General features: G+C 24.7%; 14 protein-coding genes across 14 annotated transcripts; 4 read left to right on the top strand and 10 right to left on the bottom strand.

Annotated features, from left to right (window-relative positions):
* Window positions 1–260: 260 nt before the first annotated feature.
* DICPUDRAFT_76580 (uncharacterized protein) lies at window positions 261–1,469 on the bottom strand (the record flags this gene model as incomplete). Its single annotated transcript, XM_003285600.1, has 1 exon — window positions 261–1,469. One exon carries the CDS (start codon window positions 1,467–1,469, stop codon window positions 261–263), a length of 1,209 nt encoding a protein of 402 aa, XP_003285648.1.
* Window positions 1,470–1,655: 186 nt separating this feature from the next.
* Window positions 1,656–2,958, bottom strand: DICPUDRAFT_91547 (glyceraldehyde-3-phosphate dehydrogenase). The gene is made up of 3 exons (XM_003285599.1): window positions 2,901–2,958; window positions 2,604–2,796; window positions 1,656–2,532 (listed from the first exon to the last, which is right to left on the bottom strand). The coding sequence occupies exons 1-3, from the start codon at window positions 2,938–2,940 to the stop codon at window positions 1,758–1,760; spliced, it is 1,008 nt and encodes a 335-aa protein (XP_003285647.1). The 5' UTR covers window positions 2,941–2,958; the 3' UTR covers window positions 1,656–1,757.
* A 1,462-nt stretch (window positions 2,959–4,420) lies between these two features.
* On the top strand, window positions 4,421–5,764 carry DICPUDRAFT_46241 (uncharacterized protein). Its single transcript, XM_003285630.1, has 2 exons — window positions 4,421–4,513; window positions 4,688–5,764. The coding sequence occupies exons 1-2, from the start codon at window positions 4,468–4,470 to the stop codon at window positions 5,704–5,706; spliced, it is 1,065 nt and encodes a 354-aa protein (XP_003285678.1). The 5' UTR covers window positions 4,421–4,467; the 3' UTR covers window positions 5,707–5,764.
* A 106-nt stretch (window positions 5,765–5,870) lies between these two features.
* Window positions 5,871–6,299, bottom strand: DICPUDRAFT_29711 (uncharacterized protein; the record flags this gene model as incomplete). Its single annotated transcript, XM_003285598.1, has 1 exon — window positions 5,871–6,299. The coding sequence occupies one exon, from the start codon at window positions 6,297–6,299 to the stop codon at window positions 5,871–5,873; it is 429 nt and encodes a 142-aa protein (XP_003285646.1).
* Window positions 6,300–6,424: 125 nt separating this feature from the next.
* On the bottom strand, window positions 6,425–7,015 carry DICPUDRAFT_76576 (uncharacterized protein; the record flags this gene model as incomplete). The annotated part of the gene is made up of 1 exon (XM_003285597.1): window positions 6,425–7,015. The coding sequence occupies one exon, from the start codon at window positions 7,013–7,015 to the stop codon at window positions 6,425–6,427; it is 591 nt and encodes a 196-aa protein (XP_003285645.1).
* Window positions 7,016–7,127: 112 nt separating this feature from the next.
* DICPUDRAFT_76575 (uncharacterized protein) lies at window positions 7,128–7,871 on the bottom strand (the record flags this gene model as incomplete). Its single annotated transcript, XM_003285596.1, has 1 exon — window positions 7,128–7,871. The coding sequence occupies one exon, from the start codon at window positions 7,869–7,871 to the stop codon at window positions 7,128–7,130; it is 744 nt and encodes a 247-aa protein (XP_003285644.1).
* Window positions 7,872–8,580: 709 nt separating this feature from the next.
* DICPUDRAFT_149540 (uncharacterized protein) lies at window positions 8,581–11,515 on the top strand (the record flags this gene model as incomplete). The annotated part of the gene is made up of 4 exons (XM_003285629.1): window positions 8,581–8,810; window positions 8,909–9,245; window positions 9,339–11,162; window positions 11,477–11,515. 4 exons carry the CDS (start codon window positions 8,581–8,583, stop codon window positions 11,513–11,515), a joined length of 2,430 nt encoding a protein of 809 aa, XP_003285677.1.
* A 361-nt stretch (window positions 11,516–11,876) lies between these two features.
* Window positions 11,877–12,797, top strand: DICPUDRAFT_93986 (uncharacterized protein). Its single transcript, XM_003285628.1, has 5 exons — window positions 11,877–11,966; window positions 12,026–12,186; window positions 12,266–12,280; window positions 12,343–12,511; window positions 12,579–12,797. Exons 1-5 carry the CDS (start codon window positions 11,939–11,941, stop codon window positions 12,731–12,733), a joined length of 528 nt encoding a protein of 175 aa, XP_003285676.1. The 5' UTR covers window positions 11,877–11,938; the 3' UTR covers window positions 12,734–12,797.
* An 827-nt stretch (window positions 12,798–13,624) lies between these two features.
* On the bottom strand, window positions 13,625–14,254 carry DICPUDRAFT_149538 (uncharacterized protein; the record flags this gene model as incomplete). The annotated part of the gene is made up of 2 exons (XM_003285595.1): window positions 13,625–14,046; window positions 14,212–14,254. The coding sequence occupies 2 exons, from the start codon at window positions 14,252–14,254 to the stop codon at window positions 13,625–13,627; spliced, it is 465 nt and encodes a 154-aa protein (XP_003285643.1).
* A 174-nt stretch (window positions 14,255–14,428) lies between these two features.
* On the bottom strand, window positions 14,429–14,899 carry DICPUDRAFT_76572 (uncharacterized protein; the record flags this gene model as incomplete). The annotated part of the gene is made up of 1 exon (XM_003285594.1): window positions 14,429–14,899. One exon carries the CDS (start codon window positions 14,897–14,899, stop codon window positions 14,429–14,431), a length of 471 nt encoding a protein of 156 aa, XP_003285642.1.
* Window positions 14,900–17,177: 2,278 nt separating this feature from the next.
* Window positions 17,178–17,754, bottom strand: DICPUDRAFT_91545 (uncharacterized protein; the record flags this gene model as incomplete). The annotated part of the gene is made up of 1 exon (XM_003285593.1): window positions 17,178–17,754. A coding segment is annotated over exon 1 (537 nt), but the record flags the coding sequence as incomplete, so codon positions are not given.
* A 289-nt stretch (window positions 17,755–18,043) lies between these two features.
* Window positions 18,044–20,885, bottom strand: DICPUDRAFT_53711 (uncharacterized protein). Its single transcript, XM_003285592.1, has 4 exons — window positions 20,321–20,885; window positions 19,710–20,234; window positions 19,334–19,578; window positions 18,044–19,261 (listed from the first exon to the last, which is right to left on the bottom strand). Exons 1-4 carry the CDS (start codon window positions 20,796–20,798, stop codon window positions 18,119–18,121), a joined length of 2,391 nt encoding a protein of 796 aa, XP_003285640.1. The 5' UTR covers window positions 20,799–20,885; the 3' UTR covers window positions 18,044–18,118.
* Window positions 20,886–21,554: 669 nt separating this feature from the next.
* On the bottom strand, window positions 21,555–23,064 carry DICPUDRAFT_29684 (bifunctional UMP-synthetase; the record flags this gene model as incomplete). Its single annotated transcript, XM_003285591.1, has 2 exons — window positions 21,555–21,880; window positions 21,960–23,064. 2 exons carry the CDS (start codon window positions 23,062–23,064, stop codon window positions 21,555–21,557), a joined length of 1,431 nt encoding a protein of 476 aa, XP_003285639.1.
* A 248-nt stretch (window positions 23,065–23,312) lies between these two features.
* Window positions 23,313–23,828, top strand: DICPUDRAFT_149534 (uncharacterized protein; the record flags this gene model as incomplete). The annotated part of the gene is made up of 1 exon (XM_003285627.1): window positions 23,313–23,828. One exon carries the CDS (start codon window positions 23,313–23,315, stop codon window positions 23,826–23,828), a length of 516 nt encoding a protein of 171 aa, XP_003285675.1.
* Between the last annotated feature and the right edge of the window lie 1,559 nt (window positions 23,829–25,387).

Here is a 25,387-nt window from a genome sequence, read left to right as displayed (position 1 = left end):
TATTTATAAAGAAATTTAAATTAACTTTTCATTTATAATACAAATAGCTAAATTTATATATAAAAAATAATATGTAATATAACACACATACACACATCAAAATTAACACACTCTCCAATGATTTTTTAAATATAAAAGAAAGGGGTAAAATGAATAATTGTAATAATAGCTATTTGGCTATTATTAATTAATTTCTTTTTTTTTCTTTTTTATTATTATTGTTTTACAAATTTGATTTTATTTTTTTAATTTTATTTTTTTTACAATTCATCTTTCTTTTTAGTTTCTTTTTTTTCTAAATCATTAAATTTTGGTTGTTCTTTGTATGGAACGGCGTTTTTAAGACCACTTAAGACTGATTTGAAGAAGGATTTGATGGAATCTTCAGAGAATGAACCAAGGAATGGAGTGTATCTCATTTTATTTGGATTTAAAACAAACATATTTGGTAAACCAGACAAGTCAAATTGAGTAACAATTTTATCGTGAACTGATGAATCGATCCAAACAAATTTCATTCTACCTTTGAATTCTGTAGCGATGGCGTTTAAGAGTTCTAAATATTTATCGTTGGCTTCTTTATCATCGAGTTGATCGAATAAAGCTACAACACAAAGGCCTGATGAGCAAGTCTTTTCAAATGATTTTGAATCTTTAATTTCGACAAATTTTTCTAAAGCTGGGTCATTTGGGTCAGAGTTGGTGGTAGTGGTGGTTTCTTCTTTTTTGTTATCGCCTGATTTCTTTGAGCTGTGTGGTTGTAAAAATTTGAATAATGATGAATGTTCTAATTTACCTTCATATTTAACAAAGGTTTCTTGGTCATCACTTGTGAAAACTAAAAGAGTTGGGAAAGAGGTAACTTGATATTTTTCAAGGGTTTCTTTTTTAATATTTCTAGCTTCACCCAATGGAAGAGTGTTACGGAAATCGACAGAAAGAGCTTTATAGAGATCAGATGTAGTAGATTTACTTGTGAATAATAAAGCCTTGGCTGATGGAGTTGAGGTAAGGAATTTAGATAAATTGTCTTCAGTAACTTTGGTTGAGTAGTTTGGTAACTTTGATAAAGCAAACTTAACAATAGCAGAGGCAGTACGACCACCTTGATAGTCTTCTGGTTGTTTTTTACCATTCTTTTGGGTTGCAAAGAATTTTAATGTTGGGAAACCTTGGATTTGGTATTGGCCACATAATTCTTTTTCTTCATCACAATTAATTGCAGCGATTTTAACTAAACCCTTGACATTCTTTGCTGCTTTTTCGTACTCTGGTTTAAGACTTTTACAATGACCGCACCATGGGGCATAGAATTCTACCATAACATTACCATCACCCTCTAAAACTTGTTGTTTGAAATTCTTTTTATTTAAATTGATAACATCTCCTTTATCTGAATAAAAACCGAATACAGACTCAATTGAAATAAATGCAATTAAAAGAATAACTAAAAAATAATTAATTCTCATTTCTATTTTTAATTAAAAATATATGTATTTGAAATTATAAAAAAATAAAAAAAAAAAATATGAATCTAAAAAAATAAAAAAATTTATTTTATAAAAAAAAAAAAAAAAAAAGATAAAAAAAAAAAAATAAGTTATGACAAAGCAAATTAAAAAAAAAAAAAAAAAATTTAATTTAAAGTTAAAATTAAATGTTTGATTAATAAGAAACTTCTTTTTTTTATTTATTTATTTACAAAAAAGGGAAAAATAAAAAATAAAGTTTTTTTTTTTCTTTTTATTTAAATATATTTAGTTTTTGGTGGCAATATAACAGATTAAATCAATAACACGAGTTGAATAACCCATTTCGTTATCGTACCAGGCAACTAATTTAACAAAGTTATCATTTAATGAGATACCAGCTTTGGCATCAAAGATGGATGAGTGGGTGTCACCAATGAAATCTGATGAGACAACTTCATCTTCAGTGTAACCAATGAATCTCTTTAATTTATCTGATTGGGCAGCAGCTTTAACGACTTTTTTGATGTCTTCGTAGGTAGCTTTCTTTTCAAGACGAACAGTTAAATCAACAACTGAAACATCAGCATTTGGAACACGGAATGACATACCAGTGAGTTTACCATTTAATTCTGGAATAACTTTACCGACAGCTTTAGCAGCACCAGTTGAGGCTGGGATGATGTTGGTGAGACCTGATCTACCAGCTCTCCAATCTTTACCTGATGGACCATCAACAGTTTTTTGGGTGGCAGTGATGGCGTGGACGGTGGTCATTAAACCTTCAACAATACCAAAGTTTTCGTGGATAACTTTAGCTAATGGAGCTAAACAATTGGTGGTACATGAAGCATTTGAAAGAACATGAACATCTGATTTGTAGGTTTCTTCATTGACACCCATGACATACATTGGAGCATCAGTTGATGGGGCAGAGATAATAACTTTTTTAGCACCACCTTTTAAGTGAACACCAGCTTTTTCAGTAGTTAAGAAAAGACCAGTTGATTCAACAATATAATCGGCACCTTGTTCACCCCATTTAATGTTTGCTGGGTCTTTTCTATAATTTAATAAAATATTAATATAATTTTTTTTTTTAAAAATTTTTTTTAAAAATTATTTCTGACTTACTCAGCGAAAACGTGGATTTTGTTACCATTGACAACAAATTCACCGTTGACATTTTCAACGGTACCTTTGAAACGACCGTGAACAGAGTCATATTTGAACATATAGACCATATATTCAACATCCATGAATGGTTCATTGATGGCAACAACTCTGCAACCTGGGTTTTCTAATGAAGCTCTTAAAACGAGACGACCTATTTATAATTTAAATTAATATATTAAAATTAATATTATTATATTATTATTATTAATATATTATATTATATTTTTTTTTTTTAAAATATAAAATAAAACTTACCAATACGACCAAAACCATTAATACCAACTGGGACAACCATTTTTATATATATTTATTTATTTCTATTGTGATTAAAATGAAAAAAAAAAAGTTATTAGTATAATTTATTAAAGAAAAAAAAATTTTATAATTATATATACAATTTGTTAATATGAATATTATGAAAAAAAAAAAAAAAAAAATTATTATTTTAATGAACATAAAAAAAATTAAAAAAAAAAAAATTTTTAAAAAATAAAAATTAAATAAAATTTTTTTTACATAAAAAAAAAAAAAAATAATAATGTCGGATAGAGCTCTGGTTTTATTAAATTTTAGGGCCTGGTAGATCTACTTTAAATTTCTTGTGATAAAATATATTGGTATAATTAATTTTAGACTCTGATGGAACTACTTTATATTTCTTTTGTAAAAAATATTCGTATAATTAAAGTTTTAAATGAATAAATATTTATGAAAAAATATTAATGGAATGTTTATAATTCTGGTGAAAAACAATATAATATTTTGTTTTTTTATTAACGTTATTGGTGGATAAGTTTATCAAATTAAATAGTTTGAAGAATTAAAGATTGAAGAATTTAAAAATTGATGTTTCGATGTTTCGATATTTCCGAATTGGTGATTGATAGATTTGTTGATCACGGTGAACTAGGTATGGAGTCTAAAATTTATGAAGATCCGTTTTCGTAAATTTATTTTTGTTGATGATGATACAACTATAGATTTGTATTTGATGATCACATTTATTTTATCTCATATGGTTCAAAAAACCCATATAAAAAAATAAAAAATAAAAAATTTTTAATTGTTTCGTATAAATTACAAAATCGAATAATAAACCATTAATTATTTTTAATTTTTTAATTTTTTAATTTTTTTTTTAATTTTTTAATTTTTTTTTGTTTTTAAATTAATTGTTTGGTTATTTGTAGTTTATTAATTGATTTTTTAATTTTAATATTTAAATAAATGGATGCAAAATTTAAGTGATTACTTAAATTAAATAATTATTATTTTCAATTTTTTTTTTCCTCGAAACTTTTTTTTTTTTTTTTTTAAAAAATTAAAATCCAAAATTTATAATTATATAATTTAAAATAAAAAAGTTTAATTTTAATTAATAATAATAATATTAATGTCACCAAAAAGGTGTTATAAAACAAGAAAAGAAAAAAAAAAATTAAAATTTTTTTTTTTTTTTTTAATTTTTTTTTTTTTTTAAAAATTTCATAAAATTTTTTTTTTTTTTTTATTTTATTTTAAAAATTTTTTTATAGTAAATAATTATTTTATTTGTTTTAAACAGATATTATTTTTAAAAATGCGTTCAGCAACTAAATTTGTTAAAACTTGTTCAAGAGGTGTTCAAACCAATAACGCCATCAGATCAAGTTCAAGAATTCTTTCATCACAAATCAGACAATTCAGTTCATCAAATAATAACAATGTTGCTTCAGTCACCACACAATCATTCACTCCATTATTCAGCATCACCAGCAAAACCAATAATAAATACCAACGTTTCTACAGCTCAGCTAATGATGTTGTAATTAAAGTACCATCAATGGGTGATTCAATTTCAGAAGGTACTATTGTATCATGGACCAAAAGTAAGTTTTTTTTTTTTTTTTTTTTTTTAAGATTTACACAAATTAAAAATTTTTTTTTTTTAAAAACGAAATTTACAAATATTAATTTTTTTTTTAATTTAAATTTAAAACAAATTATTATTATTCAATAATTCAAATTATTCAAATCAAATTAAAATTATTAAAAATTTTTAGATGTTGGTGATCAAGTTAGAGTAGATGAAGTTGTTTGTGCAATCGAAACTGATAAAGTTACAATTGATATCAATGCTCCAGTTTCAGGTACAATCATGGAATTATTTGCCAAAGAAGGTGAAACTGTTATGGTTGGTAATGATTTATATAAAATTGCTAAAGGTGAAGTTGCTGCCCCAGCTCCAAAAGCTGCTGAAGCTCCAAAACCAGCTGCCGAAGCTCCAAAAGAAGCACCAAAAGCTGCTGCCCCAGCTCCAAAACCAGCTGAAGCTCCAAAAGCTGCTCCAGCTCCAAAATCAACTCCAGCCCCAAGCACTGAAGCCAGTGAAACTCGTGTTAAAATGACCCGTATTCGTTCAAGAACCGCTCAAAGATTAAAAGACTCACAAAATACTGCTGCTATGTTAACCACTTTCAATGAACTCGACATGAGTGCTCTCATGGGTATGAGAAAACAATACAAAGACGAATTCGAAAAGAAACACGGTGTCAAATTTGGTTTCATGAGTGCTTTTGTCAAAGCTTCAAGCATTGCCCTCAAAGAACAACCAATCGTTAACGCTTCAGTCGAAGGTGACGAAATCGTTTACCACAATAACGTCCACATCAATGTTGCCGTCTCTGCCCCAAGAGGTTTAGTTGTCCCAGTCATTCGTAATTGCGACAAACTCTCATTTGCTGATATCGAAAAAGAACTTGGCCGTCTTTCAGGTCTTGCTCGTAACGATGGTTTAGCCATTGAAGATAGTGTTGGTGGTACATTCACCATTTCAAATGGTGGAGTTTTCGGTTCAATGTTTGGTACTCCAATCATCAATCCACCACAATCAGCCATTCTCGGTATGCACGCTATTAAAGATAGACCATACGTTGTCAATGGTCAAGTTGTTGTCAGACCAATTATGTATTTAGCTCTTACTTATGATCACAGAATTATCGATGGTAGAGAAGCCGTCACTTTCTTAAAGAAGATTAAAGATGTTCTCGAAAACCCAGAAAGAATTTTATTAGAATTATAAATATAGATAAATAAATAAATAACATAAAAAAAATAAATAAATAACACACCTTATATACAAATACTATAAACTTTTTTTTTTAAGACAAATAAAATAATTTTCATTTTCATTTTTTTTTTTTTTTAAATATATAATTTTTTTTTTATTTAATAATAGTTTTAAATTTATTTGTTACATAATGCAGTTGCTTTAATTTCAATTAAAAGATTTGGATTTGGTAATTGGTGTACAGCAACGGTGGTTCTAGTTGGACCAGTTTCGATATTAAAATACTTATTATACATATAATTGAAGCCTTTATAATCTTTCATATCAACAAGGAAAACAGTGAGATCAATAATATTTTCAAGATCAGCACCACCTGCTTGTAAAATGGTTCTAATGTTTTCAATAACAGCTTTGGTTTGTTCGCCAATATCAAGAGTTACTTTACCGGTTTCTGGATCAACATGTACACCTTCATAAGTGTTATCTGGTCTACGTGATGAAATACCTGATACAAAAAAGAAATCACCAACCTTTCTCATATGTGGGTAATTGGCTAATGCTTTAGCACGTTCATCTAAAATAAATGGAGTTCCGTTCTTTGACATTATTATTTAATATGGTTTTTAATAAATTATTATTTTGAAACAAAAATAAAGAAAAAAAAATAAAATTTTATAAAAAATAAAAATTAAAAAAAAAAAATTAAAAAAAAATTTTATTTTTGTAAAAACTATATAATTTTTTTATGAATATTAATAATTGAATTATTTTTGGATGTTGATTGGAAATTACTTTTTTCGAATTTACTTGATATGGTTATGTTAAATTGTTTAATGGGGAATGGGTGAGAGTTGATTAGTTTTGTATAGTATGAGAGTGTTTCGTTTTTAGATATTGGAAAAGAGAGTGAATATAAATCGATTTTTAATTGTGGATTATCTATTAAAAGTAATAAACCTTTATAAATATTATTTTCGCCAATGATTTTTAAATTTCTAATAGTACGGTTTTTTATTAAAATACTTTTGATGATTAGTGAGAGATTGATGAATTTATTTTTGATTGTTAGGGTTTTAATGGTTTGGTTTTGAGTTAGACTTTCAATTAAATTTGTATCTAAAATTTTGAAGTTGATATTAAGTTCTAAAGTCTCTAAAACAATAAAAGGGCTTGTAAGAAATCTTTTGAGGCCTTCTGTTATTAGAGTAAGATCCAAATGATCCATTCTAGTATTGTCATTTGCACAGCTACAGTTACTAGGACATTGGTTCTTGAGGGATAGGTATTTAATTGTTTTGTTATCTGATAGAGTTTCGCACATAGTGTTCCAATCATGTACAATAGTTTTCGAATAAGTGGTGTTAATTGCAGCTTTTGAAACTATATCGTGAAATGACATTTTTAAAGATAAATACTCTAGATTTGTTGTACTATTATCTATTTTTGAAATGTTCTTTGGAGATAACAACGGACCCATTTCGATATGTTTTACACAGGTATCCCCCAAACAAATATGAGTCAGCAACACCGTTGGCTAGCCCATGTAAAGCGAATGACTTTGTTTTTTTAAATTCTAAAACCTTCTTGTACAGTTCCGTTACTATTTTACATTGCTCAATATTTATGGCTTTATAAAAGATGTTGAAAGATTTGATTTTACCGTAAAAATTAAAATTGTCAATTAGAGTATTGATTTTAATGATGTTATTTTCGTTAAAATCCTCTCTGTATACAAGTTGAATGTTTACTAAAAATTCTATATTTTCATTGGGTTGTTTGAATAGTTCTTTTAACTCGTTGATGTTTACATGGTTATGATCTTTGATTCTAATTATTGCTTTCTTATTAATAACGTCATTGTCATGGTTTGATTGGTAAAATTTGGTTAATGAAGACACCTTTATAATATCATTGTTTTTAATTAGTTTGTATTTACTATCGGGGATTTCGATCAATGGTTTCAGTATTTTAATATTGTGGTATTTTAAATGAATAGGAAATAAATTTGATATAGTATTAAACCAATGTTTGGACACTAAACTATATGTTATTATTTCATTGTTATTTTCATTAGTTAATTTTATTTCTTTATTTTTTTTAAATTTTGTGTCATTATATAGATATTTAATTATTGGTTCTAGGATTTCTTTAAATATATAATTGGGTAACAATGACATTTCGGTGTGTTTGTGAATATCAAAAATGAAAAAAATAAAATAAAAAAATTAATAAAACTTTTTTTTTTTTTATTTAAAAATCTATAAACACAGAAAAATATTGATCACACAAATTTTGTTTACTATTAAAAATAAAAAACTAAAAATGAACAATCGAATTTGATGAGAAAAAGATGATCCGATCTTTATCATTATAAAATTTAAAAATATAAAATAAAAAAAAAAAAAAGATTTGGTGGTGATTATTTTAAAAAAATATGTTTTTTATAAAAATAAATATTTTGGTGTGTGGTGCGAATATATTGTTAACATAACACACACACACACACCCACGCACATATTCACACAATTCACACATGCCAATCTTTTTAAAATTCAAAAAAATAAACGGTTTAATTATTTTTTTTTTTTATAATTATTTTATTTTTTTTTTAATTTTTTAACTTTTTTTTTTTATTTTTTTTTTTAAATTTAATTAGAGAATGCTAATATTAGCTTTTGGTAATTAAAAACAAATAAAAATTATTATATTACCCATTTATAAATAGTTTTTTTTTTTTTTTTATATATTTTATTTTTATATTTTTTTTTTATATTATATAACCATAAGGCCTTATAGGTATATGGTATAATAAATAAACAAATAATAAATAAATAAATAAATATAAATTTAAATATAAATAATAATTATCAAAAAAAAAAAAAAAAAATGTCCAAGTTATTTAAAGACTCAGGTAAAAGATTATCTAAAGTAATCAATTATGAAGAGATAAAGTTTGATTTTATAGATCAAATTGGTAGTGGTGGGTTTGGTAAAGTTTATGCAGGTTTTTTTGATGGAAGAAAAATAGGTATCAAGAAAATTACAATTTATGATAATGATCCAAACAAAAATATATTATTAAAGTTTTTAGAAAGAGAAATTTATACTTTAAAAATGTAATTTAAAATTTTTATTTTTATTTTTTATAAAAAAAAAAATTTAAATTAATTTTTAATACTAATATTGATATTTTGTATATTTGTTAACAATATAGGTTATCACATCCAAATGTTATTCAATTTTATGGAATTGCGGAAAAAGAAAGATCATTGTTTTTATTAACAGAGTTGGTATCGGGTGGGGATTTACATTGGTATATTAAAAATAAAGATATCATAATACCATGGAAATTAAAGTTTAAAATTGCAAGGGATATTGCAGCATCAATGAATTATCTTCATAGTAATGGTGTCATTCATAGGGATTTGAAATCAACAAATTTATTAGTTGCTGAAAATTGGGTAATTAAAGTTTGTGACATGGGTTTAGCAAGAAAGATGGATAAATCTGAAAAATCAAAAATGACAATTTGCGGCACTGATGATTGGATGGTAAGTGTTCTTAATGTTGGCTCATAATCAGTCTCTTAATTTTATTTATATTAACTTTTGTATGTTTCTTTCTATTGCTATTGTATATAATAGGCACCAGAGGTATTAATTGGTGAAGAGTATGACTCAGCATGTGATGTATTTTCATTTGGTATGGTATTAATCGAGTTAATCACAAGAGAAAACCTTAGTCCAAGAATTAGAAATGAGGAGTTGGGTGTAGATAATGCTTATTTCTATTCAAGGGTACCAACTGATTGCCCAGTAGAGTTGCTACGTTTAGTGAATGAATGTTGCAAGGTAGCTCCAGAGAAACGTCCAAACTTTTTCAATATTTATGGCATATTAAACTATATTTTAGAATATAATGTTTTTTTGGATGATTACGAACCACCATTAAGAACTTTTAAACCACCAGAACTTCATATACCAATCATTGGAAATAATAATAATAATGGTACCAATAATGATACTGGTTTTTCATTCCCAAGACCATTTCAACCATCAAATGTTAATCAACAACAACACCAAGAACAATCTAAAGAGTCCAATTTTTCATTCCCAAGACCATATCAATCTGGTCAATCAAATATAGTAAATAATAATAACAATAATAATAATAGTGATTCACATTTTTCATTCCCAAGACCATACCAACCAGATGATGCCCAGAAAGAAGAGCAAGAGGAGGAGGAGTTTGTAGAGGAGGAGGAAATGAAGCAATTGAAAAGACAGTTGTTCTCTAAATTCGGATCACAAGACTCATTCCCAAGACCATATCAGGCAAGTAAGATCGTCAGTTTTGAAGAGTCTGAGCTTTTATCATTTCCTAGACCATTTCAAACAGATGCTGAAAATAAAGACCATCAGCCACTTTTAGAGAACCCAAATTTCAGTTTTCCACGACCATATAATCCAGAAACTGACGAAGTTATTAACGAGCAATTTAAATCAAAAATTATTTCTTTAGAATCATCTTCAACTGTATTACCATCATCAACCCCTAAAGTTGTTTCATCAGCATCCATAACATCATCACCACTATCAAGAATTTCAAATTTTTCATCAACAACAACCCCACAATCAAGAATTACAATTTCAACAGCAACTTCTCAAACTCAACAACCACCAAATTCAGTTTTTAGATCCACAGCATCAGTTCAAACTAAATCGAGATCAATGTCTACACCAGTTAAACCATCTAGCAGCGTAATAACCAATAATAATAATAATAACACCTCCAATGCTTTTCCAAAGAGTAAAACCCCCACCTCACCACCAACAAATAAGGTGGTAATAGGAAATGTTAGAGAAAATAGTAATAAGAATTTAATTTTAACTCAGTCATCACAAAATAATTATGGTAATAGAGTTATTACAATTAACAAAAGTAATAATAATTTAGGTAATACTTTGAATACTAGTAATAGTAATATCGGTAATCCTCTCAATAAAAGTGGTAATAATGAAATAAATAAAACTGTTAAAAATAATAATAATAATAATAATAACAATAATATTAATAATAATAGTTTAAATAAAAATAATAATATGGGTAATAATATTAAAGATAATAATAATAATAATAATAATAATAATAATAATAATAATAATAATATCAAAAAAGTTGATAATTCAATTAAAGTAGTTGTAACAAATAACGGTAATAATCAAGAGGATTGTAATGATAATAGTATAAATAGTAATGAAGAAGAGGCTTCTGGTGATAAAGTGCTCCATAGAAGATCAAGAAGTTTAGATATTAAAAGTTCAACAAAAGGTTTGATTAAGAAATTTGAAGAGTTAACAAGATTTAATTCTCAGCAAAATAATATTAATAATATTTCAAAATTTGAAGGAAAATTACATTTTGGAGGTGAAACATTAAGTTATGAAAAGGTTTCACCAAGAAATAGTGTAAATGTTTCACAAAGTATTCAAGCTCCACTATCCCCAAAGAAAGGGTTTTGGAAACCAAAATAATAATATTTAATGTATATATATTTTAAATAAAATTGTATTAAAAGTTTGTGTATATAAAATTTTTTTTTTTTTTTTTTTTTTTTTTTTTTTTTTTTTTTTTTTTTCTTTACCTGTTTTCCAGGTTAAAATCACAATGACGCTATTTCGTACCAATAAAAAACTATGTGTATTGTGATATTATTTTTTAAAATATTCAATCAAATTTATTATTATATCAATGGTTACAACAATCATTATTTTTTTAATAGTTTTTTGTAATTTTGCAAACCGTTTTAGTTTCTTCATAATATTTTACTCTCATAATTAGTTTTTTTATATAATAAAGAGTTTATACAAATTTTTACCTTTGATGAAAAAAAAATATACCCCCATTTTTTTGTTTTTTAAAAAAAAGATTTTTTGTTTTTTTATATTTTTTCAATTTGATTTTAATTGGATATAACTTTTAAAAAAAAAAGAGTCAATTTTGACATCAAAAAAATTTACGCAAGGATTTTCTTGGTGTCAAATTGCCAACTTATAGGAAAAACAAAAAAAATTTTATTAGAATTTTTTAAAAGTAAATTTTGATTTTTTGTAAAGGAGGTGGTAAAAAAAAAATATAAATATTAGAGAAATTTTTTTTTTTATATTCATTCAAACAAATATAACTTTTACAAATTAATTTTATAAATTTAAATAAATAAAAAACAAATAAAAAACAAATAAAAATGGCTGGTCTTGGTGTTGCAATTCCTTGTATGTATTAATAAATGTTAAAAATTTAAAACAAATTTTAATTTTTTTATAATATTTAGTAATGATGGCAGGTCTCTACACTCTCTCATCTGCTATAGTCGCAGCTAATGGTCTTACATTGGTTCAAGTTATTGGTAATAAAGATGATAAACATCACATTGTTTATTCTGAGAAACCAGATGTACCAAAAGGTGGTTGTAGAATTGTTATTGTAAACCAGGTAACTATAAAAATAAAAAAAAAAATAAATAATAAATTAAATATTAAAAATAAAAATTAAAAATATATTTTTTTAATAGGGTAAAAGTTGGAATAAGTAAGTTTAGGTTTATCATTATTTATTTTTTTTAAAAATTATATTAATATTTTATTTTATAGAGCTGTTAGAATTTACCAAGATAAAGATGTTGAACAATGGACCGAAGTTAAATGCGGTGATTCCACCGGTAAAATTGCACGTACTAACCCTGCAATAAAATTTGATAATAAAAGAGCAGATTTCAAGGCAGGAAAAACAATGTACTTGGCTATTATGAAACCAGCAGGTAAGTTATTAAAATTAACATTTTTATTATTGACTTAAAAATTTACTAACTTTTTTTTTTTAAACAGCATTTGGTATTTGGATCACTGAAGGTGGTATTTTAATCCCAGAAGATAAACTTCATGAATTCGATGGAAAAACAATTTATGTTTACTTTGATGATGCTGGTGATAAATTCTTTGAAAAGGCTGAAAATAGATTATTTATGAACAAATTAACATAAATACTCTGAAAGAGAAAATCCAATTGTTTTATTAAATTTTTATAAATAAAAAAACTTTTCATTCAATTTCTTAAAAGACCAATTTTCTTAATTTATAAAATGAGTTTTTTAAGAAATAAATAATACTTTAGATTATTTAATAAATCAAAAACCTTCATGTTATTATTTTGGTTGTTGTTTTGGATTTATGGGGTCAAAAAATTTTATATAGGCTTCATTCATACTCAATTTAAAGTTCATCAGGGATAATCTTATAAAAGGTTAAGATTTAATATTATATTTATAAAATAGTATTTAAAATAAATTATTTCTTATTATCGTTTATCTTTTTTTGGATCATTTGGAACAAATTTATTCAAAAACTCAATTTGGCGAATCATTGCCAATTTTATTCAATACTATTTTATCAATTGTAAAAAAATTAGATACTTAATTATATTATGAAGAACTATATTTATTAAAAGGAAAATGAAAAAAAATAAACATATTTTTTATAAAAAATAAAATTTAATTATATTTTTTGATTTAAAAATTTTATGATGTTTCAGTATCCTAAACTGAAAAAAATTTCCATTGGTCTGACGGAGTTGAAAATTATTTCGTATACTATTTCCAATTAAATTATGACACAGTAATAATCTGTGGAAATGGTAAACATCTGAATCCTTTTTACTATTGATTCTATTTTGTTATATGTTAATGCTAATTATTGATATGATACTATCGTTACTATTAATAACTTGAATGTTTTGATTCTATAGTCTATTATTATTAATATAAATATTTTTTTATTTTTTTTTTTTTTATTTTTTTTTTTTATAAAATTATATTATTAATTATTATTATTGATCAACTAAAAGTTTTTTTTTAGCTTTAGGGTAGATATAAATTTTAATCATGATGATGATGAGGGGCAAACAATGATGCTGATGCTGATGGTGAATGATGAATGCTGATGCTGATGAGGACCAAGATGAATGCTGATGATGATGGTGGTGATGATGAGGACCAAGATGAATACTGATGATGGTGATGAAGATGAATGCTGATACTGATGCTGATGGTGATGATGGGGGCAAGATGAATATTGATGAAGATGAATGCTGATACTGATGCTGATGACGGTGATGGTGATGATGGTAATGATGAGGACCAAAATGAATACTGATGTTGATGATGGTAATGATGATGCTGATGCTGGTGCTGATTATAATGATGAGGGACAAACAATGATGATGATGAATGCTGATGTTGCTGCTGCTGATAATGATGATGATGAAGGGGTAAACAATGATGATAGAGTAATTTAATTACTTTTTATCAATTTTTTAACTTATAATTGATAATAATTTAAATTGAACTATTTATACTTTTAATTTGTTAAATATTAATTATTATAATTGGTCATTATGATTATTGATTAGTATAAATTGATAATATTATTAATGATGATAATAATTAAATTGAACTATTTATACTTTTAAATTGTAAAATATTAATTGAATTATTATAATTGGTCATTACTAGTGTAAATTGATATTATTTTATTATATTAATTTTTTATGATAACTTTAAGAAAATGATATGAATAATGAAAAATGAAAAAACTAATAAAAAATGATATGAATAATGAAAAAATATTTTTTATTTTAGTGATCTTATTACATTTTGAATAAAATTACAAATAAATATTTTTTAACAAGCGGTTTTAACCATTGAAGGGTCATAAGTAACAGTAACACCATAAACACAGCTTGAGGTTTCAGTGACTTCAGATTCAATGAAGCCATTTGGTAGTCTAACGGATGATGGAACTAATTCAATATTTAAAATTCTCTTTTTTAATGGACTACCACAAGTAGCAGCAGAATCTTGATATGAGAGAACTGTTTTACCATTTTTAGTTGAGAAGTTACCAGAGCCAACAGAACCAAGGGAGTTTTCGAAATTTGAAAAGTTTTCATCAATTTGACAACCAGCACTACCTGATGGGCAACCGAGAGCAGAATTACAGACAGCATAGTAGTATTTGTAGTGACCAGTGTTGTAGTTAAATGAAGCAAAGCTTAATGGAGTATAGTCTAAACCATTGTAAACGCAACTGGCGTTGATACCACCAAAAATTTTAACTATGCAAACTAATAATAATAAATAATTTAATTTCATTTTTTGAATATAATAAGCAAGTATTTGTAAATAATAATATATTTTAATTTGTTTTTAAAATGATTAAAAACTTCTTTATTTATAATTTTTTTAATAAAAAAAAAAAAATTTAAATTTTTCAAATAAAAAAAATTATTATTAGAGGAAAAAGAAAAAAAATTAGAAAAGGGGTGAAAATTATTATGGTTCTTTTTTTATTAATATTAAATATGATTGGTTAAAAATCTAATCAAATCACAAACTTTTTTTTTAAAAAAAAAAAAAAAAAAATTATAATTAAATCATTTTTCCTAGTGTTCCAAGATTTTGTTTTAAAAATCTTTTTTCTATTTATTTTAATTAATAAGAAAATTACTACCTTTCAAAATGCGTTAATAATCATGACCGTTCATTGGTTTTTTTTCAATTACACACTGTTGCACATTTTTTTTCTATTATATGTGTTTATTAAATTATCCCTATTTTATGCTATGAGTAGGAGAAAGGCAAAATTTATTATTTAATTTTTCAAAATAAAAATATTAATAAAGATTTTATATTCAATTTGAAGATCAACAATTGATTTATTTTTTTGTATAAATTACTATTTTAAATAATTTATATATAAAAAATTTATTTATTTTTTATTATTATTATTTATTTGTTTTATTGATTTTTTATTGTTGTGTTAAAGTTGCTTAGCATGGGGAGGATGGAGAATAAATTAAACTTGGTCTTTCATTTAATCTTTCAACAATATTGTCGATGGTTTCGAATTGAACATCCCATTGAGTTGTATAAGAATTGTCTATGATCATATCTATTATCGTCTGGTGAATAACCTTCGGCGTGGTATGAAGGGCTCAAGGTTGTAAGTTTGTGTCTATTGATTGCATAATAGTAAAAGAATATTTTAACTTTTTGGGCAAATTGGAACAGGCTCAAAATGAGTCCACTCGGCAACATTTTTTTTTTTTTTTTTTTTTTTAAAAGTGAAGATAATTAAAAGCAAATGCTTTAAATTAATCAGTAAAATTCACTCGGCAACAAGCCAGTCAAACATTGATACAGGACCACAACGATTAACATTACCTAGTTTACCAAAAATGCTTAGCCGGAGCAGTAACTTGTTGGAAATTCGTTCGACCACTAGGCCAAACCATATAGAAATCACCGGGAAGATTTATTCCTTGAATTAACCCAAAAATATTGCTCGATGCAGGGATCGAACCTGCGACCGTGGCGTTATTAGCACCACGCTCTGCCGACTGAGCTAATCGAGCAAGCTTGTGATATTAAATAAATTTATTCTATCACGATTTATTTTTTTTAAATAAGATTTTATTTTAAAAAAGACAAAAAAGGAATATTAATAAAATAAAAAGAATTTTTTTTTTTATAAAATTTTTAGTTTTATTAAATTATTGTTTCTTATTGAGTCGATAATAATTGAAATTAGAAACGAATCTAATTTTTGAATAACCAATACCCTAAGTGTTTTATTATTATGAATCATTTGGCAAAAAGAATTTAAAAGGTTTGGGTCATTTTCCAAAAGAATCATTGTTTTTCCTAGTAAATAAAGTTCTTTAATTGATTTATTATTTGAAAGATTATTGAAAAAGTCAATTGAAAGTAGGAGTGGAAAATTTTCTAAAACTAGAACTTTAATTGTTTTATTGATGGACCAAATATTTGAGAAATACTTATTAACTAAATTGAAAGTAATCTTATTGGTGTTGTTGTAGTAATGAAAAAAGCCATTTCTGAAGCATTTTTTGTTCCATTGATTTAAATAAAGATATTCTATAGATGAGTTATTTGATATTTGTTGGCATAATGATTCCCAATCCTGAATTGTGTTTAAATTGTGAAAAATTTTCGAAAGATTTTGATTGTCAAACTCTGTTGGATCATAAGTATAGCAATACTCTGTATTATTAAATGGGCCACATAAATCTAAAGACACTTTGATTTTTTTTAAATGATTATTATTATTTAGACCATTGGAAAATGCATTTAAATCTATTACGTCATAGATAAAATTCACTTGCTTTACGGATGGTAATAAAAAAAACTTTGTATAATTTACATGGATTTCACTTTCATTATTTGAAGAGTTACCAAATGATAGTTTTAAATTTGAAATTAATTTGTATTTTTTGAAATATTCATAATACTGGTTTACAATTTGAATATCATCCTGGCTGATTAGATCGAGTGTATTTGAAAACTTGAAATGGTTTATTATGGTTCCTTCATCATAAGGTTTGAATATAAAATTTTCCCCTGGGTGTTCATCTCCATTATTTATGTTATGAAGATGATCAGTATCACCTTCGGTTTTGAGATCTATTTTTAAATTTGAATTTAGACTATTTAGCTTCTTTAGCAGGATTCTTAAATGTGTATAAATTGGGGGATACCATTCTATGTAAATAATTTCCAAATTTTCGAATTGCACAATAAAATTATAAATTTTATCTAATTTTTGATCTTTATATTTTAAACTATTGAAGTTACTGAAATTTAAATGTAATTTATTTATATTTTTAAATTGATAAATTGAAAAGCTGGTAAACTGATAATTTTGAATAATATCGTGTATTTTTATTTCAAATGATTTTGAACAATTGTTTTTTATATAATTATACCATTTTTTTGAAACTATTAATTTATTTAAAAAATTATTATAGTTGATTTTTTTTATTAATTCTTTTTTTTCGGATTTTGAAAAGTGTGAATCTTTTTTAAATTCGATTTTGAATAATTCGAAATCTACATATAAAAATTCGATTATTTTAAAAATTAAATACTGTGGTAGATTGTTTTTCATTATTATTATTATTATTATTACTATTATTATTATATTATTTCATTATTATTTGTATAGGGGTAAAAAAAAAAATTTTAAAAAAATTTAAAAAAAAAAATTTTAAAAAAAAAAAAAAATAAAAAAAAAAATTTAAAATAATATTTAAATTAATTTTAAAATTATAATAAACAATTATTATAATAATTATTTATGTAAATAATGAAAATTTACACTTTTTTTTAGAATTGAATGAAACTTTAATGGTAAAAAAGATGATAAACTATTAAAAAAAAAATGATGGCAACTAAATTAATAAAAAAAAAGATGATAATAATAATTATTTATTTTTTAAATATTATTTTTTCTTTTATATTTTTTTTTGATTTTATTTATTTATTTATTTATTTTATTATTTTGTTTTTTTTTTAATATTGTTCTGAAATTATTAAGGAAATTAATGAAGTCCAACCATTGAATGGATGATTTCTTTGACCATTACCATTAATTGGATCATATTGTTCCCAAAAGAATCCAGTTTCTATATATTTTTTACCTACATTTGATAAGAGATTAAATCTTAAGGAAATGTAAAGGTCTGAAACTGAAAGTGAATTTTTCATATATTTTTTATACATAGAGTGGGTGAATAAATAGTTGATATTAATCCAAATAGGTCCTCTCCAATAGTTTTCGTTGGTACCAAAATGCTTATCTTTGATTGATAATGAACGAATACCCCATCTTGACCAAATACCATTGACATCTTTTAATGTTGAAACAAGTGGTGGAATCTTTGGAGAATCTTCTGGAAGAATACCCAACATCAATGGGAAATAATTTAAATAACCATATGTTTTTATAAACTCTTTAGTGCCATTTGGATGGAGCAAAATATCTTGGAAAAGATTTTCTTCTGGATCCCAATGGTAATCTTCGATGACTTTAAAGATGGCATTAAATTGATTTTGATAGGTTACAGTATCCTCTTTCTTATCTATAAATTCGGATATTTTAGCTAGTGATTGAGCAAAGAATGCCATCCAACTGTTTAAATCTACATGAATTTCGGCATCTGATGGGATGTCAGCTCTTGGATAATCATCGAGACCTGATGCGAGGGTATGATTAACTTTTCTATCCCTCCAACGGAATGCATTCTCTAAAGCACCTGACTTTTGAGTTTTCCAATAGTATTGATAGAATCTTTGAATTCTTGGGTAAGCTTCATTTATAAATTCGAAAATTTTATCAAACTCTTCTTTGTGACCTGCTTTTTTGTGGACTTCTGCAAGTTCAATTAATTTGTTTACTGCTAGTATTATAGTTGGTGGATTAGCTATTATGGGTGATTGCTTAACAAATTCGTCTGGCACCATTGATTGTGCTTCACGTCCTAAAATTTGTTCTCTTGGAATCCAACCGTTTTTATTCATTATATTAAACCAATGTGATAGTGATTCGATTGTTAAATCAATATCAAATGATGATACAACCAACTGATGGAAACCTTCATCCCATAAAAATCCTCTTGGGAATGCTGTTCTACTTGGTGTTGCTGAATATAATGCCTAAAAAAATTGATGATTAAAAAAATATTTCTAAAAATTTAAAAAAATAAAATAAAATAAAAAAATACTTACAACTGGTTTGGTTTTTAAAAATCTACCTGATGAACTTTCAAATAATGAACTACCGTACCAATAACCAAAACCACCAATTAAACTACTGAGTGATTCTTTTGTAACTTTATAAACATATTCTGGGTGTTTACGGAGTTTTTCATAATTAAATTTGAGATTAAATTTATCATCAAATTGTTTTTCATGTTGATTAAATAAATTATCGAAATTAGATCCAACAAATAATGATTTTACAATTTCTTCAACTTGTTTCTCGTCCAATTCTTTTTCATGGTGTTCGTGTGAAATAAATGAAATTTCAATCTGTAGTTAATAAAAAATAAATTTAATTAATAAACCTTTTTTTAATTTTATAAATTTTATTCATATAAAAAACCTACATCGAATGGTACAGTTAAAACTCTTTGAATTGCAATAATATTTGATTTTTCATTTATTATATTTGGTAATGTTGGTATAATAATTTTTCTTTGGTCTTTTACCCATTTATCTGCAACTGGATTAAGATGTATTTTAGTGGTCATATCAAAAATAGTTGGTAATATATCCCAATTGTTTTCTGTGAATTTTGAAACACCATAGTAACGCCAACCTTCAATATCTGGATGTTCATCGACTAATTTATATTTTTTTAAAGTTTCCTGTTGTTTTTCTTTATTTGATATATCTGAAAAGTAGAGTGTATATTTACCAATCTCTTTATGTTCACCCTTAATTTGTAAATCACCATTAATATTATCTGTGTCGCCCTTCTTATGGTTTTGAACACTTAAAAAATTGGTTTCGCCTCGTGATCTCTTGATACTTTCGTCATGAATAAAATAAATTAATGATGTTATTGGTTGACTATTAATATTTGTTTCATTTGTTTTACCACTAACTCTAATTGACCAGTCACCACCTTGAAAGAAAAGTAAAAAAAAAAAAAAAAAATTAATATATTGCATCATTTATAAAAAATAATTAAATATAATGTTATTTATTTACCTTTTTTACCAGATTTTTTAACAAATGATGTTGTTAAATTTAAATTTCCTTTGCTATCTTGGATTTCTTGAACACCAAAATTTTTACCATCATGCTTTAACCACTTGTATGAAGCTACACCATCACCACCTTGACTGGTTTTATAATTGAATCTGTTGAAACCATAATTGATATTAGGGGTAGACCAAATTAAACCTGTGTTAATTGGCTCGATTGATCTAGTTTTTAAACCGAAATATTGCTGAGGTTTGTATGTGCCCCAATATAAAGTATCATTTAATCCATTTCTACCGACCTGAATTTTTTTTAATGTTTTATCCTCCTTATCACCTCCAATATCGTCTTTACTATATGGGTTTTTCTGTGGGTTTTTAACATTTGAGTTTTTAATATTTGGGTTTTTGTGAATTTCAATAGATTTAACTATTGAAAATATATATATAACTAATAATAACAATATTGATTTGCCTATTTTCATTTTCTATTTTTTTTTTTGATTATTTATTATTATTTAATTATTCATTACTGTAATAACTGATACTTGTTAATTTTTTTTTTTATAATTAGTGAGGAGAAAAATAAAAAAAAGAATATGGGTGAAAATAAAAAAAAAAAAATTAAAAAGAAATAAAAATAAATGCTTTTTAAATTATAATAATTGTGTCTAAATATGTATTTAAATTAAGCGTGTATGTGTTTGTGTGTGTGAGTGTGTGGGGTGATTGAAAAAAAAATAAAAATTTTTAAATTTTTTGTTTAATTTTTATATCTTTTATGATCAATTTAAATTATACTATGTTCACTGTTTATTAAAGCACTACTTTTTTTAATGATTAAAAGGTGTCACATACATAAAACAAGTTAAAATAATTTATTTTGAAAAAAATTGAAAAAAATATGAAAAAAAAAAAAAAAAATAAAAAAAATAAAAAAAATTAAAAAAAAAAAAAAAAATTTCAAAAAAAAATAAAATAATAATTATTTTGCCAAAATTTTTATTTGAAATCATTTTTGTGTTTCCACGACGCTTCTGATCAAAACTATGCGCTAAAATTTAGTTTTTATAAACAAGAAAATAAGTGTTTTAAATTAATTATATTATAAATATAAAATAAATAAATAAAAAGGTTTTATATATATTAGAAAAAGATAAATAAATATTTTGGTTTTTTTTTTTTAGTTTTAGTTTTTAAGTTTTTATAGTTTTTTTAGTTTTTTTATTTTTTAAATTAATTTAATTAAAATTTTTTGACTCGTAGGCATTCCATGAGGCAGCTCTGTATTTAATGGCTTCAGTTTTTGGTTGAGAGTTTTGGTAAATACCTCTACCTACAATAATGATATCTGTATTTTTTTCTTTAATAATATATTCTGGAGTATTGTATTGTTGACCCATTTTATCACCTGTTGAATTAAATTGGACACCTGGTGTCATTAAAACTAAATTATCAGTCATTGATTGTAATCTTTCTTGGCAAATTAAACCCATAACTTGTTCTTTATTATTGTTTGCCATTTCGATCATTTGATTAGTATATTCGCCAACACACATTGAACCCTCTAAAAAAAAATAAGTTTTGGTTAATATTGAATCTTTTTTTTTTTTTTTTTTAAAAATAATTTAAATTTGAATATTTACTTGATGACATTTGAGCTAATAATAATAAACCTGAACCATTTTGTTTTAAACCGTCTTTGAAACCTTCAATGATGGCTGAACCAGCAACACCATGAACAGTGACCATATGAGCCCATTTTGAAATTTGGTAAACACCATTTTCAAATTGATATTTAACAGTATTACCGATATCGGCAAATTTACGATCTTCAAAAATTAAAAAGTTGTGTTTTGAGGCAATAGCTTCAAGAGCACTGATGAATGTTTGGTCATAGTCTTCAATGATATCGATATGAGTTTTAAGTACGCAAATTTCGGAACCAATTGATTCTGCTAAATTTAAAATTTCTTGTTTATTTGTTAAATCGGCGGCAACAGCAAGATTGGTTTTTTTTGAAGCCATGAGATTAAAGAGTTTGGTAGCCATTGGGTTAACAGCAATTTTGGCTCTTTCTTCGAATCTTTTATTTGAAGCAACTACAACTGGTGCTGGTGCTGGGGCTGGAACGGTAACATTACGATTGGCTTCTAAGAAAGCTTTGACTAAATCTAAAGTTTTACCAGCTAATTTACCGCTTTCAATGAGTGTATTGATTAATTCTTCCATTGTGAAAACAGAGTGGAGACGAAGACCGTTCTTTTCGAGGGTTTCTCTTGCACCTTGTTGACGATCTAATAAAACGACGACATCAGTAACAGTTAAGCCGACTGAATTTAAATCTCTGACGGTTTCAAGTACTGAGGCACCACTAGTAACAAGATCTTCGACAACTAAAACATTATCACCTTCTTTGAAACGACCTTCAATTAATTGCTTAGTACCATAAGCTTTGGCTTCCTTTCTACGAACAACCATTGGAATATCGTGGGCAATTGACATACCAGTAGCAATTGGTAAGGCAGTGTATGGTACACCACAAACTAATGATGGTTTGCCTTGTGCTGTTCCGCTGCAATATACTTTTTGGTACATCATCTCTGCAATTGATGCGAGTAATTGTGGTGATGATACTGTAACTCTAAGATCGATATAAATTGGTGAGATGATACCACTCTTTAATTTGAATTCACCTAATTTAACTGCATCGATATCATTTAATTTTAAAACTAATTCTTGAACATTCATTATTTGAATTATATATATTTTTAAATATTTATTTAATTTAAAAATAAAAGGGTATAAAAAAATTAAAAAAATAAAAAAAATATGAAAAAACGTAAAAAAAAAAAAAAAATTAAATAAAAATAAAAATAAAAATTAATTAAATATTAAATTTTTTCGGACCGCGTTTTTAAAAAATTTTCGTTAAAAAAAAAAAAACTCTTTTTCAATTTTATAAATAATACAAATAAAGCAATATATTTATAAATAAAATGAGCAGCCTTTTAAAGAAAAGAGAGCAAATTATTAATAAAACAAAAAACACAAACAATCCTTCAGACAGCAACAGTAATGTAAAAAACAAGGTTGTTAAAAAAACAACTCCAAACAATAAAAGTAATAATGATGCTAAATTAATTAAAAAAACTGAAGATAAAAAGAAAATAATAAAAGAAAAAGCTACAGTATCCGAAGACACAGCAGAACCAAATACAGTAGCAGAGGATATTGATTTAGATTCATTATTTAATAAAAAAAAAGAAAAAAAGAAAGAGATCAAAATATTGGAAGAAAAAAAAAAAGAGATTAAAGAAAAAGAAAATAAAAAGAAATCAAAGGATATTGGCAGTAGTGCTAGTGCTAATAACGACGATGACTTTTTCGATAGCAGAGGTTTAAATATTAAAGAAAGAAAATTTGTAGATGGTTTACCTGTTTTCACTGAAGAGGAGTTAGGTCTTCATGTTAAAGCAAAACCAGGAAGTATGTCATTATATTACGTATTATAAACAAACAATCACTAATAAACAATTTATTAATATTATTTATTTTCTTTTTTTTTTAATTTTTTAGCAACTGATGATTGTCCATTTGATTGTGATTGTTGTTTTTAATAATAACCAACACAAATTATAATAATAATAATAGTAGAATAATAAAATAGAATAATAATAGTATAATAATAGTAATAATAATTAAATTATATTGGACTATATTAAACTAAAGTTAAATTTGTAAATAAAATCATATATTAGAAATATAATAGTTTTTAGTTTTTTTATTTTTTTTTATTTTTTTTTTTTTATAATTTTGTATATATCACAATATTTAATTATATCCTTATTATATAATAGATTTATTTTTATTTATTTAATTATAATTAATTTTTCTTTAATAATTAAACTCTATTGTGTATTAGAAAGATGGTTTCTTAAAAGAAATAAATCTTTAATTTACAAAATATATAATATTAATTAAAAGTGTGTGTGGGTTTTTTTTTAAAATATTTGTAATCAAACCACTATATTCATTTGATTTTATAGTTGCGATTATAAAGATATATTTTAGTATTTTAAAGATTTATTAAATCTTCAGAGATAACTTTGAAAAAGATTTTTTCATAATCGATTCACTGTCTCTCGCTACATACCACTTACCATATACTACACACCACACTACACGCACCACACACAACCACACATTTAATTTCCCCAATAGAATCAATAAAAGAAAAATTAATATTTTATTCATTGTAAATTTAAATCATTAATCAATTAATAAATAAAATATAAAAAAAAATATTAAAAATATACCCCATATACACAAAATTAATATCAACATTTATTAATAAAAAAGTAATAAAAAAGTAATTAAAAATAGTAAAATCTTTTATAATAATGATATCAAAAAAAAAAAAAAACATTAAACATTAAAGTTTTCAAATTATTTAATCTAGATTATTTGTTTTAAGATAATTTTAAATTAAATATTATTCGGTGGGTCTTTTTTTTTACTCTATGTTTTATTTAGTTTTAGTATATTATCGTGTGTTTGCATTGTTTTTTTAGGTTGTAATCTAATTATTATAATTTTTAATAATTATTTTTAGTAAAAAAACTTGATTATATAAAAATGTAATCTTTAATAATATAATTAATCTCTTGTTATAAAGAAAAAAAAAAAAAAAAAAAATCACATATTTTTTAAAAAACTATGATACAGAAAAATTTAATTTTCACACACACTTAAACACACATATATATACACTCTGCACGAGGTTTTATCATTTTTTTTGTTTTTTTATATATCCAATGTTATTAAATATGCTTAAATTGTTTTATTCTTTAAACACACACTAAAACCCACTCACACACTAACATAAGCACAATAAAAATATTTATTATAATAATTTTAAACTAGGTGATATAAACCACAATTTACCACAGATAATTATATACACATAAAGATGAAGACCATAAATTTTATTCATTAAAATTTTAAAATAAATAACCACATATGTTAAATATAATTATGATTTTAATTTTATTTATCAAATATATAAAAATGC

This window comes from Dictyostelium purpureum, assembly GCF_000190715.1.
Source record: "Dictyostelium purpureum unplaced genomic scaffold DICPUscaffold_50, whole genome shotgun sequence".
Taxonomy (NCBI): domain Eukaryota; phylum Evosea; class Eumycetozoa; order Dictyosteliales; family Dictyosteliaceae; genus Dictyostelium; species Dictyostelium purpureum.
This window is presented reverse-complemented; position numbering and strand designations above follow the sequence as displayed.

Coding starts and splice junctions, on each gene's coding strand:
- DICPUDRAFT_93986 (XM_003285628.1), top strand. CDS start 11,939: ATGGCTGGTCTTGGTGTTGCAATTCCTT. Junction 11,967..12,025: donor TCTTGGTGTTGCAATTCCTT/GTATGTATTAAT, acceptor TATAATATTTAG/TAATGATGGCAGGTCTCTAC. Junction 12,512..12,578: donor GGCTATTATGAAACCAGCAG/GTAAGTTATTAA, acceptor TTTTTTAAACAG/CATTTGGTATTTGGATCACT.
- DICPUDRAFT_46241 (XM_003285630.1), top strand. CDS start 4,468: ATGGGTGATTCAATTTCAGAAGGTACTATTGTATCATGGACCAAAA. Junction 4,514..4,687: donor TATTGTATCATGGACCAAAA/GTAAGTTTTTTT, acceptor AAAAATTTTTAG/ATGTTGGTGATCAAGTTAGA.
- DICPUDRAFT_91547 (XM_003285599.1), bottom strand. CDS start 2,940: ATGGTTGTCCCAGTTGGTATTAATGGTTTTGGTCGTATTG. Junction 2,797..2,900: donor TAATGGTTTTGGTCGTATTG/GTAAGTTTTATT, acceptor AATTATAAATAG/GTCGTCTCGTTTTAAGAGCT. Junction 2,533..2,603: donor AAAATCCACGTTTTCGCTGA/GTAAGTCAGAAA, acceptor ATTAAATTATAG/AAAAGACCCAGCAAACATTA.
- DICPUDRAFT_53711 (XM_003285592.1), bottom strand. CDS start 20,798: ATGAAAATAGGCAAATCAATATTGTTATTATTAGTTATATATATATTT. Junction 20,235..20,320: donor TAAAAAATCTGGTAAAAAAG/GTAAATAAATAA, acceptor TTTTCTTTCAAG/GTGGTGACTGGTCAATTAGA. Junction 19,262..19,333: donor TTTTAAAAACCAAACCAGTT/GTAAGTATTTTT, acceptor CAATTTTTTTAG/GCATTATATTCAGCAACACC.